This window comes from Pelodiscus sinensis, chromosome 6 (assembly GCF_052426305.1).
Source record: "Pelodiscus sinensis isolate ZL-2025 chromosome 6, ASM5242630v1, whole genome shotgun sequence".
In the NCBI taxonomy this organism is placed as follows: Eukaryota; Metazoa; Chordata; order Testudines; family Trionychidae; genus Pelodiscus; species Pelodiscus sinensis.
In genome coordinates this window covers 23,467,738-23,486,932 of record NC_143057.1, presented here as the reverse complement: position 1 = coordinate 23,486,932, position 19,195 = coordinate 23,467,738, and the positions used below count along the sequence as shown (strand labels likewise).

Here is a 19,195-nt window from a genome sequence, read left to right as displayed (position 1 = left end):
GCAACAAGACTGAACCTATTCTAGATACTACTGCTTGCACACAAACATCAATGAATAAATATATTTCCAGTAAATTTGTTTTCCTGTCGGCCCCCCCCAATAAATGGACTAGAGGGCTGATTATAAAGTCTCAGTATTAGAAAATTGCATAATGCAGTATTTCATTGCTTGTTTCTCCATTCACTTTGGGTATGTCTACACTACAACGTTAATTCGAACTAACTTAGTTCGAATTAGTTAATTCGAACTAAGCTAATTCGAACTAACGGATCCAGACTAAAAAACTAGTTCGAATTAGCGTTTTGCTAATTCGAACTAGCATGTCCACATTAAGTGGACCCTGAACCGGGCTTAAGGCTGGCCGGAAGCAGTGCCGGCAGGGCATCAGAGGAGGACTTAGAGTGTGGAGATGCTGTCTCAGGCTAGCCGAGGGCTGTGCTTAAAGGGTCCCGACCCCCACCCCGGACAGACAGTTCTCAGGGGTGCCCCGCTTGCAAAGCAGTCCCGGGTTGGAGTGCCCGGACTACCCACACTGGGCACATCACAGCACTCGGCCATCATCCCGGCTGCACTTGCCGCAGGCTGCCATCTGGGGAGAGGGGGAAATTGGGGGGCTGCAGGAGAGCTTCCACCCCCAGAAGCCCGCAGAGCCAGCCCAGTCCTCCCCATTGGGGGCTCGTGCCCCATTCCTCCCTCACCTCCTTCCACTTACCCTTCCCTAGCCCCTCTTCTTGATGTACAAAATAAAGATAACGTGTCTTCCAAAATGGAATCTGTCTTTATTGAACAAAACTGGGGGAGACTGGGAAAAGGAGGTGGGAGAGGGGAAGAGAGAGGCTGGGAGAGGGGAGGGCAACTAAAATGATCAGGGGTTGGGAACAGGTCCCATATGAAGAGAGGCTAAAGAGACTGGGACTTTTCAGCTTAGAAAAGAGGAGACGGAGGGGGGACAGGATAGAGGTCTCTAAAAGCAGGAGTTGGGTGGAGAGGGTGCATACAGAAAAGTTCTTCATTAGTTCCCATAAAGAAGGACTAGAGGACACCAAAGGAAAGGAATGGGTAGCAGGCTTCAAACTAGTAACAGAAAGTTCTTCTTCACAAAGCAAAGAGTCAACCTGTGGAACTCCTTGCTGCAGGAGGCTGTGAAGGCTAGAACTAGAACAGAGTTTAAAGGGAAGTGAGATCAAGTGATGGAGGTTGGGTCCATGGAGTGCTATTAGCCAGGGGGTAGGAGTGGTGTCCCTGCCCAATGTTTGTGGAAGGCTGGAGAGGGATGGCACGAGACAAATGGCTTCATCACTGTCTTCGGTCCATCCCCTCCAGGGTCCCTAGGGTTGGCCACTGTCGGCAGACAGGCTACTGGGCTAGATGGACCTTTGGTCTGACCCAGGACAGCCATTGTAAGCTCAGGGCTCAGGATCGGGGGTCTCACTGGACCCCCTTGATTCTCTTGCACACCTGCTCCTGGGTGGCCAGGCTGGCAGCTCTCCTGCCCTAGACGGCCACTTTCCTGTGCCTAGTACAAAGATCGTGGACGAGGTCCACGATGTCTGCACTAGCCCATGCGGGTGCCCGCCTCTTGCGGTCCCGGGCAAGCTCCCAGGAGCCACCAGCCTGGTCCCGGGAAGAGGGGGAGGGCTGGGGGGCATCGGATGGGTGGCTCGATCCGTGCCAGGTGCAGGGTCTGCTGGCTGGGTGCTGGCAGGCTTGCACCTGGCACGGGCACCGTAGCCAGCCCGTGCCCCTTTAAGGGGTCCGGGGCCGGGAGGGGGGCAGACGAGTTTCCCTGGTGTTGGCCAGAGTGGCCACCAGGGAAACCTGGGGAGGGCTAGCCTCCCACTAGTTCGAATTAAGGGGCTACACACCCCTTAATTTGAACTAGCTAGTTCGAACTAGGCTTAATCCTCGTAAAATGAGGTTTTCCTAGTTCGAACTAAGCGCTCCGCTAGTTCGAATTAAGTTCGAACTAGCAGAGCGCTAGTGTAGCGCCTATCAAAATTAATTCGAACTAACGTCCGTTAGTTCGAATTAACTTAGTGTAGACATACCCTTTGTCTAAAATCATTACAGTATCTGAATTGCGATTAAGAATCCAATAAAAAGTATAAATTCATTATTTATCAATCTCCCAATTCTGTGACATCTGCAATCTTATCAGTGAAGTTTTTATGCTTTATTCCAGGTCTTTGATAAACACTGTAAAATTGCAGGACCAAGAACTGATCCCCATAGTTTTCCACTTAGGTTGGACCTCGAAAAACAGGGGACTCCCTCGTCTGGCAACATCTGTGGTCCAGCAGGGAGCTGCAGTGGCAAGAGGCATGGCTGTTTGGAGCCTCTGGGACTGGGGCTGGAGCCCTGGTAGCACAGCTGAGGCTGTGGCAGCCCCAGTAGTGGGGCTGGGGATGCGGCAGTCATGACAGCCCCAGTGGTGAGGCCAAGAGACGCTGCAGTCTGGGCTGCTGGGGCCACAGCAGCACGGCAGCCTGGCGGGCGGAGGAGGGGAGGCAGACTGGGGGCTGGTAGCAGGAGACCTCCCCGTAGTCCGGCAAATTCCCTTGTTCAGAACCAGTCAGATCCTGAGGATGCTGGACCAGAGAGGTCCAATCTGTAGTAACTAATTCCCCATTTATGGTTTAATTCTTTATTAACTCATCCCTCTATCACCAACTCCATTAGCTTGCCAGGGATCACTGTCATGCTGACAGGCTTATAATTATTTGATCATCCTGTTTATTCTTTTTAAAGCTTTGGCACAACATTAACTTCCTCCAATCTTCTGGGACTCTGCCAGTGTTTTAAAAGTTATTGAAAAACCAATCTCCTCAGCCTGCTCTCTTAAAAAAAAAATCAACAAGTCCAAAAGTTTTAAGTCTAACTTTAGTAGTTGCAATTTAACATCATCCTGAGATGCCAGTGAAATGGAAAGTATATTGTAATCACCATAAGATGATGATTTCCTTCCTCCCCCCCCCCAAATATAGACATGAATGAAGGCATCCTGAGTTTCCCTAACCATTGGATCTTCCTTCTCCCACTAAGGCTATAATTACTAATGCTCTATCAATTAAAACAGTTTAGAAAGATACATATGGCATCAGTGGCATTAGTTGCACATGTGGCAAATCTAAAAAGTAAACCAAGATCTTATTTCTAATGTTTATGCCTTAACCATTCAATGTTGCTTCCTTTATTCTTTTCAATGAAACATAAAATATACTATAATTACAAGGCGTAAATCATGATAAACATATCTTAAATATAATAAGGAACATATAGCTGCCATCTTGACAGTCTGCCAAGTTAACTAACAAAAATTCTGAAAACTAATAGAATTTACTGATTGGAAAGTCTCCTGCCCTTTCTCTTGCATCTAGATATTGAATAACATTTCCTATGACTCAAATCATGCCATCAGGGACTAACTGCGAGGAAGTATCATTAAAATGACAACTGTCACTGAAATATCAGAATTTTGCATAGTTATAGAGATAATTAACCACATTAGATATAATTTAAAACTTTTGAATATTTATTTTTCTAAAAATATATATTGCTGAAGCCAAATTCTGCTTCAACGTAGGTGAAAAAGGTAGAATTTAGCTATTGTTTAATAAGACAGGGACCTACAGGAGTCAGGTGCCTAATTTTCACTGAATTTAAGTTCTTTTGAACATCCTAGCCTACATTATTTAGCTATCTAAACTATTATCATTAATCACAAGAGTTTTCCCTTAATTGCACATGTTTTACAGGTATTCTTTGAAATCTAAATCTTCAGCAACTGACAATCTTTTTTTAAAAAAGCACTTCCTTTTTTCCCATTCAATCTCTCCTCTCCTAAAGATTTTCTCTAGAACATGCAAATTAGCAGGTAGTGTTGGTAAGTAGCAGTTGTGAGCATGAACTGGTGTTTTAACACATCAGTGTTGTCTCTGGTCACATTTTCTATATAGGTACTGATAATGCTCAGCTGTTAGTTGTTAATGCACAACAAACGTCCTGGGCCAAATTCTGCTCTCAGTTACATCAATATGAATCTGGAACAACTCAACTGAAATCAGAATCTGACCTACTGTGTCAGTGTGAATTAGTTTATTTATACATACTTTCAATAACAAAGATACTTCATTCTTTTACCATTCTCGGTTCAATATCTTGAATATGTGCAAACCCTAATAATTTCAAAAGCAAGAAAATAGCACTACCAGTGCAAATGAAAAAAAAAGTCTGCATTGAACTACGCAGTACAAGAGTTGACAATAACAAAAATGCATTAACAGTAAAGACCAGTAGTAAAACAGAGATGCAACTGAAGTTCTGTTAACACGTATAGGAATTGATTATTTTAATCTGTATTCTTTAGTTGGCAAAATGTTCTAAAAACATACAACAAAATCTAATTATTACATATTCCTCTGGCCATGAGGTATAAATACCGCCACTGCCCATATACATTACAGCAACATATATAAACATAATTCCTTAATAAGCTTTCTCCTAAAATGTGTTTTTTTTATAGTTTCCATTTAAAAAGTGGCAATCCGGTGCTTAAAAAAATAACAATGCATTACATATAAACAACCCTTCACCGACAGAATGAACCCTCAAACAGTAAGCATAAACATAGTATTTTTACTAATAATTTCAATGCAAAAAATTCCTGAATCAAGTGAAACTTTACCTTATTATTAACTTGCTTTCCTTTAAAAAAAAGTCACACATCTTCGGTCACTTTAAGGATGATGATTACTTTTGTCATAATGCTACCATTAATGCTGAGCCCTGCTGTCTAAACAAAGGGCCTAATTGTGTCTTTGGACATGTGTATATATTGCCTACTGAAATGATTGCAAGTTGCATCTTTGGAGTACATGCTCAGCTTTGCTCAGAGACATTAAAGTCTCAAATTCAAGAATACTATTGACATGGGCAACTGAGGTGAAGATCTTGAAAATAAGGAGACTAAAACTGTATTATAATTAACACCCAACACCGATTTTCATCATAATTCTCTGAGCCATGAACCTCATTGCCTAACTTGGGGATGATGTACAAATTATAATGGAATCACAATGGGCTGCCTCAGGCCAACTCAATTGGAAGCTGCTGCATCCTTCCTACCAGCCCTGCTGGAGCTTGCATTTACATTTTCTACTATCAATGAGTACAAATGAACGTTCTGGAATGATGGAAGGCCTGCTCCCTCAAGAGTCTAAAACAAGTAAACTAAGAATTTAGCAAGGAGAACCTGTAAATGGCAGTTATATTAGATGTCTAAGGGCATCAAAACAAACACAGGTTGAACCTCTTTAGTCTGGCACCCCGGGACCTGACCAATGCCAAACCAGAGCGACAGATCAATATTGTCTAGCAGCATTACCAACACTTCCACTGCTTACTGGGCTCTTAGAAGAAATTTATGGGTAAATTAAGAGCTAAATAGTGGCACAGAACACTGAGAACCAGGACTTCGGACATAAAAAAATCTTTATGGGACTGTGAGAAACTTGGCTCCACCCATGATAAAATGAACATCCAGCTAACTAAAATCATGCTGGATCATGGATGTTGCTGAACCAGAGTGCTGGACTAGCGAGTTTCAACCTGTACAAAATTTTCTGTGCTGACTATTTTGTGTGTGCATTATATATGGCTGCCTCCAACAAGAGGCTATTAGAAAAAAAAAGCTATTTTAATAAAAAAAAATCACAAGCACAATTTCACTGGGGAAAATAAGTTATGTTAACTTTAAACGCCTTCACTGAAGAAACTGGGGAGGTTTCCTTGTATCCCTGCAACTGATATTACTACTAATAGGATGCATGTGCCTAAATACTCTGGAACAGGCTGTATCATAATACATACTACACATTTAAAGAAATGTCCTCCTTCCTGATGTAGTAAATTGTTTACAATTATGAATTCTGACTCTGGCAACTTCTCCATAAACTGTACTTATTGAAAACTGTCTTGCTCTCCATCCTGAAATACCACACTCACTTTGCGTCATTCTATTCAGTTAGCTATCTAACTGGTTTGCCATAAAGAACATGCCCGTGCTTTCCCAGCATTGTTCTCACTTTCAAACAAAAGTTGAGACAATGCTTGTCTTAGTTCTGGAGTGCAAATTAAATTGTCGATAAGATTTAAGCAGCTTGCAGAACTTTTTAAAAGGATTGTCTTATCTTATTTCCCATAACTTCTGCAACTGATTGTAAAAAAATCATACATGTAAATGAGGTATGGCAAAGGAGAGTAGGGAAACAGAGGCTCAGGTAATAGCCATTATGCATACTCTCAATCTGAGTTGTTAAAATTAGCAGAATTTAGCTCTGGTGTAACTGAACTGAAACAAAGAGTTACACAGAGATGACCATGATGCAGTTTCAAGATAACAGATGCATTCTGGTAGTAAGTACCATTTAAATGTTTAGGGTATGATCTGCAAACATCTACATGCATAGTTCTACTGAATTGTACATATAAGTACAATTGTCATGTTTGCAGGGTCAGGCTCTAAGGCTATGTCTACACTGCCCCCATTTTGCACAAAACATATGCAAATGTGGTGAAGCTTGGAATATCGCTATGCCTCATTTGCATAATTAATAAGGCTCCGTTTTTGTGCAAAAAAACCCCTCTTGTGCAAGAACCATTCTTCCTGAAAAAAATGCGGAAGAATGGCTCTTGTAAAAGAGGGGTTTTTGCGCAAAAGCCTCTTGTGCAAAAACAGAGCCTTGTTAATAATGCAAATGAGGCACAATGATATTCCATCCTTCACCTCATTTGTATTTTTTTTGCACAAAATGGGGGCAATGTAGACAGCCTCAATGTCTAAATCAAATCCCACTGGAGTTAATTGAAGTCTTTCAATTCATTGATTTCAAAAGGCTTTGGCTCAGGCCTCACATCTAAGGCAAAGCTCTTAGAACCGTGCTATTTCCTCAGATAGCGGATTCTTTACCGTTGCTACAGCTCTGAAAATTCCTTTGTCTAGAATCGTACATTTATGTTTAACTAAAAGTTTGCCAACACCTAAGAAGGTCTAAGAAGAGAAAACGACATCTTAAAAAATCTTCTAGTAAGACCAACCACAAAATGTATATTAAATATTTTTAATTAACCTTTAAATGCCATTAAAAACCACTAACTGAAGAGGTATTAATTAAGAATTTTTTAAACTGTCATTTCCTTTCCTCTCCCTGACATTAAGTCACACACAGTGATTTATTTGTATATTCATGTGTAATTGACTGAAACCCAGTAAGTGTGGGAAGGACTCACTGCAATCACTTATTTGGAATGAAACATAGCATTGGAAGGCAACTATAACTATGGCTGTACCTAACTTTGTCTTGAAGGAGATTGTAAAAATATTTCACTGAAGACAAAAATTAGCATTCTTGAGGGGAATGTAAGTCCGTCATAATTATTTGGCTGAAAATTATTATTTCTTTGATACACAAATTTTCATTTCAGATGTTTGCCCAATATGTGACTGAGGCTACCAGCAGCCAACAAGTGTGTTCCAGGGTCACAAAGATCCTAACAAGTGCATTGCAGAAAATCAGTTTCCCATGGAATGCTGAAACTATGACTTAGAATCATCAAACAGCTTCACTGCAGAAACAATATTAGTTTTCACATTAAAAAATACAGTGTTTGAATGAGAATTTATTGCACCAGCAACTGGCTTTTAAAATATACCCCATTCAAGTTAAACATTAAATTAATTATTTTATCAAACAAAATATAAGGTCTTTCTTTAAAGTGTCACACAGAGAAACAGTATATGCAACGTAAGAAAAAACAGCCTAAAAAGATGACAAACATTACATCACAGATGATAGAAAATATAATAATTATTTTCTTTTTCATTAATATACATGATTTTTTAAAAACATTCAACCAAGATTATGGAGACACTTGAATTCATGGAAAAAAGATCACCCTTCAGTTAAGTCAAGGCGTTGAAGCTGGAGTCACTTTCAGGCTGTCAAGTGCTGCATGAATCCTGAAGTGTAACCTAGATTCCATGGAGTATTCTTTATAGTTGTTTCTGCAAACAACAACATTATTTCATCAGCAAAATAATAAAATAATAATAATAATAATACTCATCATCAATCATTTAATCTCTCTACCCTCTACTTTCTTCCCTTTACTTTATATGGTCCTTTTCAATAGCTCTGAGACCTTTATAAAAGGTGAGTCATGTGAACAAAAAACCCCCCCAGCTTATCGGAAAATAGCATGCTAGTACACTGCTGAAAAAGATGTGGCCAGCCTCAAAACCCAGTACTCAGAGTGTCAGTGTACAGAAACCAATGAAAAATCCAAAGTACCCAGCAAGGTATATTAAATGCTATTATGAGGATCCAAAACCTTTTTAACTAGGAATGTTAGGTTTGAAACGTTTTTAGGAAGACACCAGTGATTACATATACAATTTAGACACTTAACTTGTTTTTATAAAAACATTAATGAGTAGTTGTTCCTCCAGCATATACACTAAGTAATTGGGTTGCTCTGAGGGACTCTGGGGGGTAGAAGGAGGGAATAAGAGAAAAATAGGCGGTGAATAGATACATGTAGTCAGCTCCCATAGTTGCTCCACCCATCCTTACTCAGCCCATGAACTCCTCCCCTGCAACATGTAGGGCAGGCATGTGCAAAGTCCGGTCCGCGGGCCAATTGCGGCCCGTGTTCTGGTTTAATACGGCCCCACAGGTAATTTGGCAATATCTATCTTTTATGGCCCCCAACGAATCCATATGTATTGAGATGAATACATTGTAAAATCTCAGTTAATGTCAGTTGATCTAAATCAGTTATAAATATATTTGGACACAACATATATACTTGGTGTTATGTTCCTGTTCATATTTTTTGAACTTAAAAGTTGACAGACAACCTTTATTACCAATAATATGTAATGTACTTTACAATGTTCCTGACATATATTTCAGCTTCCTGGATTTTTTTTTCATCTGGCCTTCAGATATGAAAGGCAGAGTGATTTAACACCTGTTTAGATTTGTCATCCATGTGACGAAATGAAAAGTATGCCGTTTGCAATAAACTTTGCATAAAATAGTTAATTTGCATTTAATTTTAATGGTTCAAAGAATGTCAGGCAAAATGGTCGGCCCTCACGCATGTTTACTTCATCAAATCTGGCCCTCTTTGAAAAAAGTTTGGACACCCCTGATGTAGGGAGACCCATTAAATTGCTCTCTATGACATGCAGGAGGTATGGATCACATACACAGACTCTCCAACTCTCCTCATGCGCCAGGCAGCAGAGCTTTGTCTAGAGCCTCGCACCCATAAGTTTGAGAGGGAAGGAGACAGATTTTTACCCTTAATACTGGTGTGGTTCAATTCAGCATACGATGTGTGAAACACATGGCAAATTAGATGTACTCTATCAAAGAATTAACTTTAAAACTTTAAAAATTCAACTTTATTGAAAAATATTTTCTAGGTTTTAAATATGGAGTATAATATATAATGTATCATTGTGCAAGCTGCAAGTGCAGTTTTGTAGTAACTGTAATGTTGCTTTATCTGATTATTGTGAAATTATTTTTAAAAAGATGAAGAGAGGGAGATTCCTCTGTTGCTTGGAGTGCTTCACTCATTCTGAATCTTAAACAGTGTACAGAGACAAACATGAACTCTACTTACTTTGCAGTTTCTATATATCTTATTGCTTTCTCTCTCTGGTCCTGCTGTTTGTATAGAAGTCCCAATTCATACAGACTGAATGGCACCAAATAGTTATCATATTTTATCTGCTTCTCACTAAGAAACCAAAGATATGAAATTAATTAAATATAATAATTAAACATGAAACATATGTCGCATGGTAGTTATATTATTATTAATTTACGTGTCGAGTATACTCCCACCCTGGTTAAAGCTCCTGAGTCATATTTGAACACCTGCCTAAATTCCAAAAGTGCTGAGCAGTGAATAGCTTCCTCTGACTTCAGTGAGAGTTTGAGTATCTTTACTACCAGGCAAACACTTAATAATGGTTTTAGAAGCCTAACTTTAGGCTCCAAGGGTAAGTCTACTTTGCCACTTTATTGTGCTGCAACTTTCTGGCTCAGATGTGTGAAAAAACACACATAACCCTGAGGACAGCGAGTTACAGCGCTGTAAAGCTCTAGTGTAAACAGGCTCCCAATGCTGTTAGCTACTCCCCTCATGGAGGCAGTTTCATAGGCACTGGGAGAGCTCTCTTCCAGCACTCCTACCATGGCCACACTTTCACTTTAAAGTACGGCTATGGCTGCACATTATAAAAATGAAGGCTTTAGAGGCTTAGTCAAGACAACAAAGAAAGTCGATTCCTGTTCATTCGATTGGATACATAATGATTGATCGTCATCTTTCCTAAGACTATAATCACCACTCAATGGATTGATTCCTTCAACTGCATCAATCCAAAGATCACCAAGGTTCACCAGCAAATTACATCAAATTACACAGGCAGAAAACTAGAACATTAATGGAACAAAATCCAGTTTGTGTCCCTCTTTCAATCACAAAAGAATTTTTATGTGACTACTCTATGCAATAAAAGAAGGAGACAGAACTGTTTACTCCCCTACCACCATCAAAGCTGACAGAACTAACAAAATCATCGCCGACATAACTATTTGCTGTAGTGAATTGGCTAAATCAACCTAAACTGCATACTACAAACCCTGGACTCAAGGACTGAACTCTGGAATAACTCTCACCCTGTGTTGGAGATAAGATTAATTTTTCATAGGAGAAACTCAATGACAGAAGAAACCTGGAAATGGACTAAATGGCATTAGGAATGTAAGAATTTAACTGGTTAACCAATAACCTGATGCTTATTGGCTCCTGTTAACAGTTACATTGTGCAATTCTGTCAGGGTGCAGAGGCCAGGAGCCAGCAACAGAGAGTCTCTCCCCACCCCACCAGCCCCTTCAGTTAACCATGTAACTAACAGAATTTTGATTGGTTATATAGTTAATATTTTTACACAATTTTTACATCCCTCGATGGCATTGAGAAAACCCAGGCAAAGCTCAGACCCTGAACATACAATGAAAGCCTAAGGAATATTCCAGATAACACCAGCCAAAGACATGTGTGTCCTGGCACGAGATTATCTATATTCTTATGGAAATATATTTATGAATATGCATAACTGGAAAATACTTTATACAAATACTCTGTGTAAGGTATCATTTGAAAAGTTATAATCTACTGAATAGGATTTTCCCATTTTGTATGCATGTACCATTTCTGTATCTGAAATTAGGAATATTGTCTGTAGATTTATTATCAATGTGTTCATGTTGGAAAAGGCCTATTGCCAGCCTATCAGGAATGACAGTAAAGAAGCAGACACAGAGCTAATGGCTCATGAGCAAGAAACAATTGAGTGGGGGAGAAATGCCTTGCTGCAGCCCTGCTACACTGTTACTGACTCATGGACTCTGGCATCACGTGTGACCAGTAGCCTAGGCAGGGGAAGGCCTTGCGTTCCCAAATTGCCAGGCATGGCCCCGCCCACACTCTACCCCCAGAATACCTGCTGTAGGCATTCTAGGAGCAGAGTGTTGCTGCCAGGACAGGGAGACTGGAGCTGCATGCCCTCCTCCCTCACCAGTGCTCTGGGGCTCGAGCCATGTCACACCCCCTCCTCCTTCCCTGGTGCTCTGGGCTGGGGAGACTGGAGCCGCGCTCCATGCCCTCCTTTCTCTCCTGGTGCTCTGGGGCTGGGGCGAGCTTGTGCCCATCTGCTCCTCTCCCCTCCTGTGGTGGTGGTGGGGGGGGGGGGGTGATGAGGGGGCAGGGCCTCGGCAGAAGTGGCCAGGGACCAAAATTATTATAAGAATCAAGCTGTGAACTCATTCTGGGGAGAAAGTCAAGGAGAGAGGAGCAACCAGAGTTTACCTTCTCTATGAAGGGTCTGGTAAAGGCAGGACGGAGAGAACCACAAGAAACAGACCAGGCTCCTGTGGAGGGCCTTAAGATATGACCAATAAGAAGTAGTAAGATCCCTGAGGGAAGCTGCTGGAGTCCCCAAGGAAGGTAGGCAGTGGGGAAACCTTCTGGGAAGAAGCAGCCTAGAAGAATACTGCAGAGCCCAAGAGTAAGGGCAAAGAGAAGAGAACTTCAATGTAGTCCAAGAGAGGTAGAAAAATTATTAGTTTATATATTTATTTCCATTTACACTTCTATTGTTACTCTGAAGGGAACTGACCTTAAAAAGTAACCTTGCTGATGGGCCAGGCAAACCGATAGGCCAGCATAGGGTCAAAGAAGTAGACAATAGTGGGGCACTAGAAATGACAAATCATGCAACAACCCACATCGACACCAGGAAGTGATACTGTGAGAGTTCAAATGACTATACCCTGCTAATTGATGGGAGGTCGGCAAAGGAAAACTGTGTCCACTACTGCTGTGAGATAAGTAGCAGTCAAACAAAAGGAGCACAAGAGTGAACCTAAATAATGGAAAAATCCTGGATAGTTACTTGTTATCAACATGTGAGAAGAAACCCAGAAGAAGTCCTTGCTGATAGAAACAGAGCCATGGAATCAGATACATTATTGTTTGGGTAATTCAAATGTTTAAGAAAATAAATGTATCTTTTGTATAACGGATGAAGATGATCCTTAAACACATCAATTAATCATCATAACACTCTTTTAAGATATCCAATATATTGAATTATTCTGATCAGATAAGTGTGTGGCATCAGATAAGAGCACATTACTATAAGTAGCTCACTGAATCACAGAAAATTGTAAAATGGCTTTAAACCAGTCCTTCTAGATTATTATAATTTTTTAAATTGCTGCTATTACTTGTATTTTACATTATCAATGTTCACACTAAAATCACTATGACTTCACAAATTCAAAATTCGTTTTCCATAGCTTTGACTTATTTTTTACATCTTTACAAAACAACATAAACGAAAAAAGGAAATCAAATGTACATTCGACCTCTCCCCCCATCCCCTTAACTAAACTAATTTTATTTTATGGAAATATTAAGAAATGCTATAGATCAGTGGTTCTCAGCCTTTCCAGATTACCCTTCCAGGAAGTCTGATTTTCCTTGCATACTCCATGTTTCACCTACCTTAAGAACTACTTGTTTACAAAACCAGACTTAATACAAAAAATATTTAAATGTAAAAAGCACAGTATTATTGAAAAATTGCCTATTTTTACCACAAAAAAATCAATTGAAATATATATATTGTACTTAATTTCAGTGTATACTAGGTAGATCAGTATAAATTATGAGAACCACTCCTATAGATTAGAGAAGTCTTTATTTTATACCTAAGGTATTGCATATGGGATTAGGTAGCTATCCAACTTACTAGTTTCCTGAAACTGACCTTCATTGTGTTACAGCAGTGGTTTAACTTGCAGTGAAAACTTTAAGGGGAAACTGTATTCACAAACAGTTGAATCTCACACTTTGTACTTTGCTTTTGCTGGGATCGCTACTGTTACAGTATCAAGAGAAAAATGAGTAGTCCTGTAGCCCCCTAGAGACTAACAAATATACTGTATATGTAGCATCATGAGCTTTTGTGGGCAAAACCCACTTCTTTAGGTGAGAAGATCTTGAGTAGCAAGAGAAGCATATCTAGAGTGGAACACGGAGAGGGACTACAGGAGTCACCTGTCTTTGGGTAGGGATCAAGGCTCCCTGTAAGCTGCGTGCCCGCGCAGCCCTTTTCTAAGCCCCATGCAGAGGTTCAGAGCTCCCTGCACAGGCAGAGAGCTCAGCTGATCGGGTTGGAGGGTGGGGCAGACACTTGCTCCCTCACAGTGGAGGAGCAGCAGCAGCTGTTGTCTGTTGTACTGGCTCCAGCCTCTACTTCAGTCCTCCCTAATCCCCTCCCCACCTCCCTCTAATCAGGGAGGAAGTAAGTACATGGGGGATCATGTGACCCACATTGTGCTGAAGCTACTGGCTGAAAGGAAAGAGGGATCTGTGCTACGTTGCCCACCACAGGACACGTGGAAAAAGCTGGGTAAGTTACAGGTGCTGCCAGATGGGATCAGCTTTTTTGCCTCTTTCCCAAATCCTTCCCTGCCCTGTGAACTGCTAACACAGCAGCAGCCTCCCCCGCTTTCTGCTTCTCCCCTAGTCCTCCCGTTGGGGAACTGGCTGGGCATTATAGTGGCTACTGCATCAGAACTGGTTGGACACTACAGTTCTAAGCTAACACACCCATCAGCATAAGGGTACGTCTAGACTACATGCCTCTGTCGCCAGAGGCATGTAGATTAGGCTACCAGACATAGTAAAATGAAGCGGCGATTTAAATAATCGCCGCTTCATTTAAATTTACATGGCTGCCGCGCTGAGCCGACAAACAGCTGATCAGCTGTTTGTCGGCTCAGCGCGATAGTCTGGACGCGCGGGTGTCGACATCAAAGGTATTTGTCGACCACCCAGGTATACCTCCTGGGATGAGGTTTACCTGGGTGGTCGACAAATACCTTTGATGTCGACACCAGCGCGTCCAGACTATCACGCTGAGCCGACAAACAGCTGATCAGCTGTTTGTCGGCTCAGCGCGGCAGCCATGTAAATTTAAATGAAGCGGCGATTATTTAAATCGCCGCTTCATTTTACTATGTCTGGTAGCCTAATCTACATGCCTCTGGCGACAGAGGCATGTAGTCTAGACGTAACCTTACAGGCCCTATTCAGCCAAAAATCTTTCTAATCCTTGAACAAGTATATGCAAATGCAAATCATTCCACTAACATCAATCTTTTCCTGCCGAAAATTGTTTATTTAAATAAAACCCCATTTTCCAAGGAAAAAACGTTTTACATTTTTCAACCAGTCCTAGCCCAAAATCCTGACTGTGCCACAGACACTGTACCCAAGAGAGAATTTTGCAGTCCTTGAAATTAGTTATAACCTAGAGACTATTCTAATGTGCCTTACAAAATGTCTCACTACATCTGTCTGTATTCTGAGATATGGTAGCAGAAGGTCAGACGGGATGGAGAAAGGTGGCAGAGATATTAGAAGCAGACCTAATTTATTCTTTCTTCCAACAAAAATGTTACTAAATATAATAATTTTTGATTTATCATTTGATCTTTGGTCTTTATTAATTAGAACTGAACAAAGATTTTTTCCATTTCTGCAAGTACATGTGCATCAGACCTGCTGACAGGGGGTAACAAAGAGGCAATTGCCCCAGAGCCTGGTGATTTTAAGGGGTCTGGGTTGCTCAGTCCCCTCTGAATGGCCATCAGAGCACCACTCTGTCACTTCATGCAGCTGTGAGGGCTGGGGGAGGAGGGAAGTGTGGCAATCCAGATGACATGGAGGGCTGGCTGGCGCAGCCCCACACCTTCCACCCAAGACCCTGACCCTTATAGGGGCACAGAGCTACCCCCCAGACCTTGCTTGCTTTGGGGCTCACAGCAGCTGTTGGCCCTCCTGATGTGGGTTTTCAAAACTGCACTTCTACAGCATAATAAAACTCTTTTTGGGTGAATTCTCTCCATGATACACACCCTTCTTGAGGAATTATATTTTATGCAGGATATGCCAGGAGTTTTCTGAAGAGACAGAACTGAGTCATCTCCGCAAGTAGTAAATAAGCCCTGGGTTACAGTGTAGCCTCTCTATAGTTTCAGCCTTTGAGGTTGTGGGGCACTTGGACATTAGATCTGAATAAGAGGAACCTTTGTAGCTATTCCCTGTGCTATCTTCAACTGCCTTCCCTATGCTGGTCTATTCAGGACAAACACAGAGCCTACATTCATCCCATACAAGGGTTGAAGTGAATTACAATACAGTTTAAATAGAATAAAAGTCGTCATGTGCACCCTGCATATATGGATGAATTTCATACTGAAGGCTTTTAGCTAAGGTAATGAAGTAACTCATATAGAAGATGATCTGCTTTGTTGTTCAATTTAGCATACTTCTGCTTATTATTTGTACCACAGTAGACTCTATAAGCACCTAACAAGAATTAGTGCCTTATGTTGACTAACAGGTACCACAAAAGACTGTTCTTTGGTGAAGGGACTATCTAAGCTAATGGTACACTCTAAAGATGAAGGGAACCAACAGGCGAACATGTGAAAAAGCAGGTTCCTAACCTGCCTACTTTTGTGGAAGGAAATTAGACTGTTTTGAAAGCCTATTTCTAGTTCACAAATGTATTCTATTTTTGAGTTCTTTTGTTATTTGAAACTCTAACTGAATTTGCAGTTAGCACTTGTGAATTTGCCCTTAGTGAGCTAAATTCAGCTAATAATGTAAATGAGTTTAACTGTTGGCTTGGCTGGAGTTTTGTCTTCCTATACAAGGAAATAGAGCGATTTTGAAGATTAAGCCTTCTTAAATTTAAAGCTGCCACCATTTTTACTGGTGAAATTAAGTATCCAATGTTTTCTTCATTTTACTAATTGCTAAAAATGTCAGTTCTATGCGTATCTAAATAGATTTTCTTCGTTTCTAACATTAATAATCAACTGCTTATATATAACGCTAAAATATTTGGTTACTGTATCTTTATTTTATTTTTTACCTTTGGATAACTTGATTGAAACACAGTTCAGCTTGCAAGAGTCTTCCTAGGTGTTTCAAACAAAGGCCTTTTAGTAACTGCAGCAAACACAGGTCATCTACAAAATATTCAGTGCGACCTTAAAAAAACAACACAGACAAATTTCAGAAATACATATGGAAGTGGAAAAGAAAAGATTAAAAGTATTTGAATTCAGAGATATTGCTATACTTGAAAAGCTTTGCTTTTAAAATTTCACAGCCTCACAAGAACATACATAATCCTCCATAAGAAGTTTGAATACTGCCTACTAAGGAATCCATGAGCAAATTCCATGCATATCACTGCATACACTGATGGAAAGTAAGAAATCAAAATAGTAGACCTGACTCTCCACTATCCTCAATGTTGTGAAGTTATTTAAACCTGTACAGAGTAAACACAAAATCTTATCTAACCAAACTGGAAGCTTTTTACACATACTTTATGCTAGGTACAGGATACTGTAGAATTAGCCCCACTGTAATAAACTGAAACTCTCCCCACTCAGCAAGTTACTATGCAGCAATCAATAGTATCAATCTACTGCCTGGCAAATTGGTGCACTGTAACGTTCCATGTGGATACTGCTACAGTACAGTGAAAGTCCATGAGTATGGCTTAACATAGAATCATAGGACAAAAAGGGACCTTGAGAAGTCATGTAGTCCAGTCCCCTTGCACTCACAGTAGGACTAAGTATTATCTAGATCTAGCAATGGGCAACCTAGGCAAGTGAGGGGGTGCATGCGTGGCCATCCTTCATCTCAGTTGCAAGATAGTTGTAACTAAGATGTTCTCCCAGGATGGTGTAGTTTTGCTAACTGCGCTTATGTACCTAGAATTTGTAGGTGTGCTGATTGAACCATAGCACTTCGATTGGATACAGAGGGAATGCATGGGTCTCACAATGTTGTGTGCAACCAGCATGCACCTCACTTTACGTGGCCTTGCTTTGAGTACATGCCACTTCATTAATAGTGGTAGGAGAAAAATACTATGCAGACAAAAGCCAGCAGAATTGGCAACCCTTTGCATGGGTAATGGCAAACAAAATGTCTCATGAGCCACACTTAGAACCCTGATGGGCCACAGGTTACCCACCACTAATCTAGACCATCCCTGACAGGTGTTTGTCCAAGCTGTTCTTAAAACTCCCAATGATAGAGATTCCAGAGCCTCTCTCAGCAATTTATTCCAGGGCTTAACCACTCTGACAGGACATTTTTCCTAATGTCCAACCTAAACCATTCTTCTTGCAATTTAAGCCCACTTATCCTATCTGCAGAGGTTAAGAAGAACTATTTTTCTCCCTCATCCTTGCGACAACTTTTTATATATCTGAAAACTGTAATGTTTCCTCTCATTCTTCTCTTCTACAAAGGAAGCAAAACCATTTTTTCAATCTTCTCTCACGTTTTCTACACCTCTAATAATTTTGTTGTTCCTATCTGAGATTTCTCCAATTTTTCCATGTCTTTCCTGAAATGTGGTGCCCAGAACTGAACACAATACTCTGGCTGAGGTCTAATCAGTCCATAGTAGGAAGGAAAAGTTACTTCTCATGTCCTGCATACAATACTCGAGCTAATACATCCTAGAATTATATTTGCTTTTATTTTGCAACAGTGTTACACTACAAACTCATATGTTAGCTTTTTATCCACTATGACCTCCAGATCCCTTTCTAAGGTACTCCTTTATAGGCAGCCATTTCCAATTTGTATGTGTACAACTTGATTGTTCCTTCCTAAGTGGAGCACTTTGCATTGCTCCTTATTGAATGTCATCCTATTTACTTCAAACCATTTTTCCGGTTTGTCCAGATCATTTTGAATTGTAATCCTATCCTGAGAACCTGAAAACTCTTCTAGCTTCATATCATTCACAAACTTTATAAATGTACTTTGTATGCCATAATGTAAATAATTGATAAAGATACTGAACAGAACTAGACCCAAAAATGATCCCTGTGAGATCCAACTCATTATGCCCATCCATCTTAACTGTGAATCATTGACTACTCTCTTGGGAGTGGTTTTCCAACCATTTAGGTGTCCACCTTATAGTAGCTCCAAGTAGGTTGTATTTCCATAGTTTATTTATGAGAAGGTCATAAGAGACTGTATCAAAAAGCCTTAAGTCAAGATATATCATATCCACCACCTCCCCTTTTCCCAAAGGTTTGTTACCTTGTCAAAGAAAACTATTAGGTACATTTGACATGATTTGTTCTTGACAAATCTAACAGTGCTAACTGTTACTTATCACCTTATTCTCCTCTAGGTGTTTGCAAATTGATTGCTTAATTATTTGGTCTACTATCTCGCCGCATGCAGAAGCTAAGCTGACTGGTCTGCAATTCCCTAGGTTGTTCTTATTCCCCTTTTTTATAAACAGGCACTATATTTGCCCTTTTCCATTCTTTATGAATCTCTCATTTTTATGACTTTTCAAAGATAATTGTTAATGGCTCAGATATCTTCTTATTCAGTTCCTTGATTATTCTAGGCTGTATTTCATCACACACTGGTGACATGAAGACATCTAGCATGTTTAAGTAATTTTTAACTTGTGCTTTC

At 40.4% G+C, this 19,195-nt stretch overlaps 1 protein-coding gene across 2 annotated transcripts in view; it reads right to left on the bottom strand.

Annotated features, from left to right (window-relative positions):
- Positions 1–4,066: 4,066 nt before the first annotated feature.
- TTC39B (tetratricopeptide repeat domain 39B) overlaps positions 4,067–19,195 on the bottom strand; it is a 154,094-nt gene continuing 138,965 nt past the window's right edge. For both annotated transcript variants that reach the window (XM_075931548.2, XM_089779193.1), the window contains 3 exons: positions 16,596–16,713; positions 9,694–9,810; positions 4,067–8,062 (listed from right to left, as the gene is read on the bottom strand). In XM_075931548.2, coding sequence (XP_075787663.1) covers positions 7,966–8,062; positions 9,694–9,810; positions 16,596–16,713 — 332 coding nt within the window. In that variant the 3' untranslated portion in view covers positions 4,067–7,965. The remainder of the gene's footprint in view (positions 8,063–9,693; positions 9,811–16,595; positions 16,714–19,195) is intronic.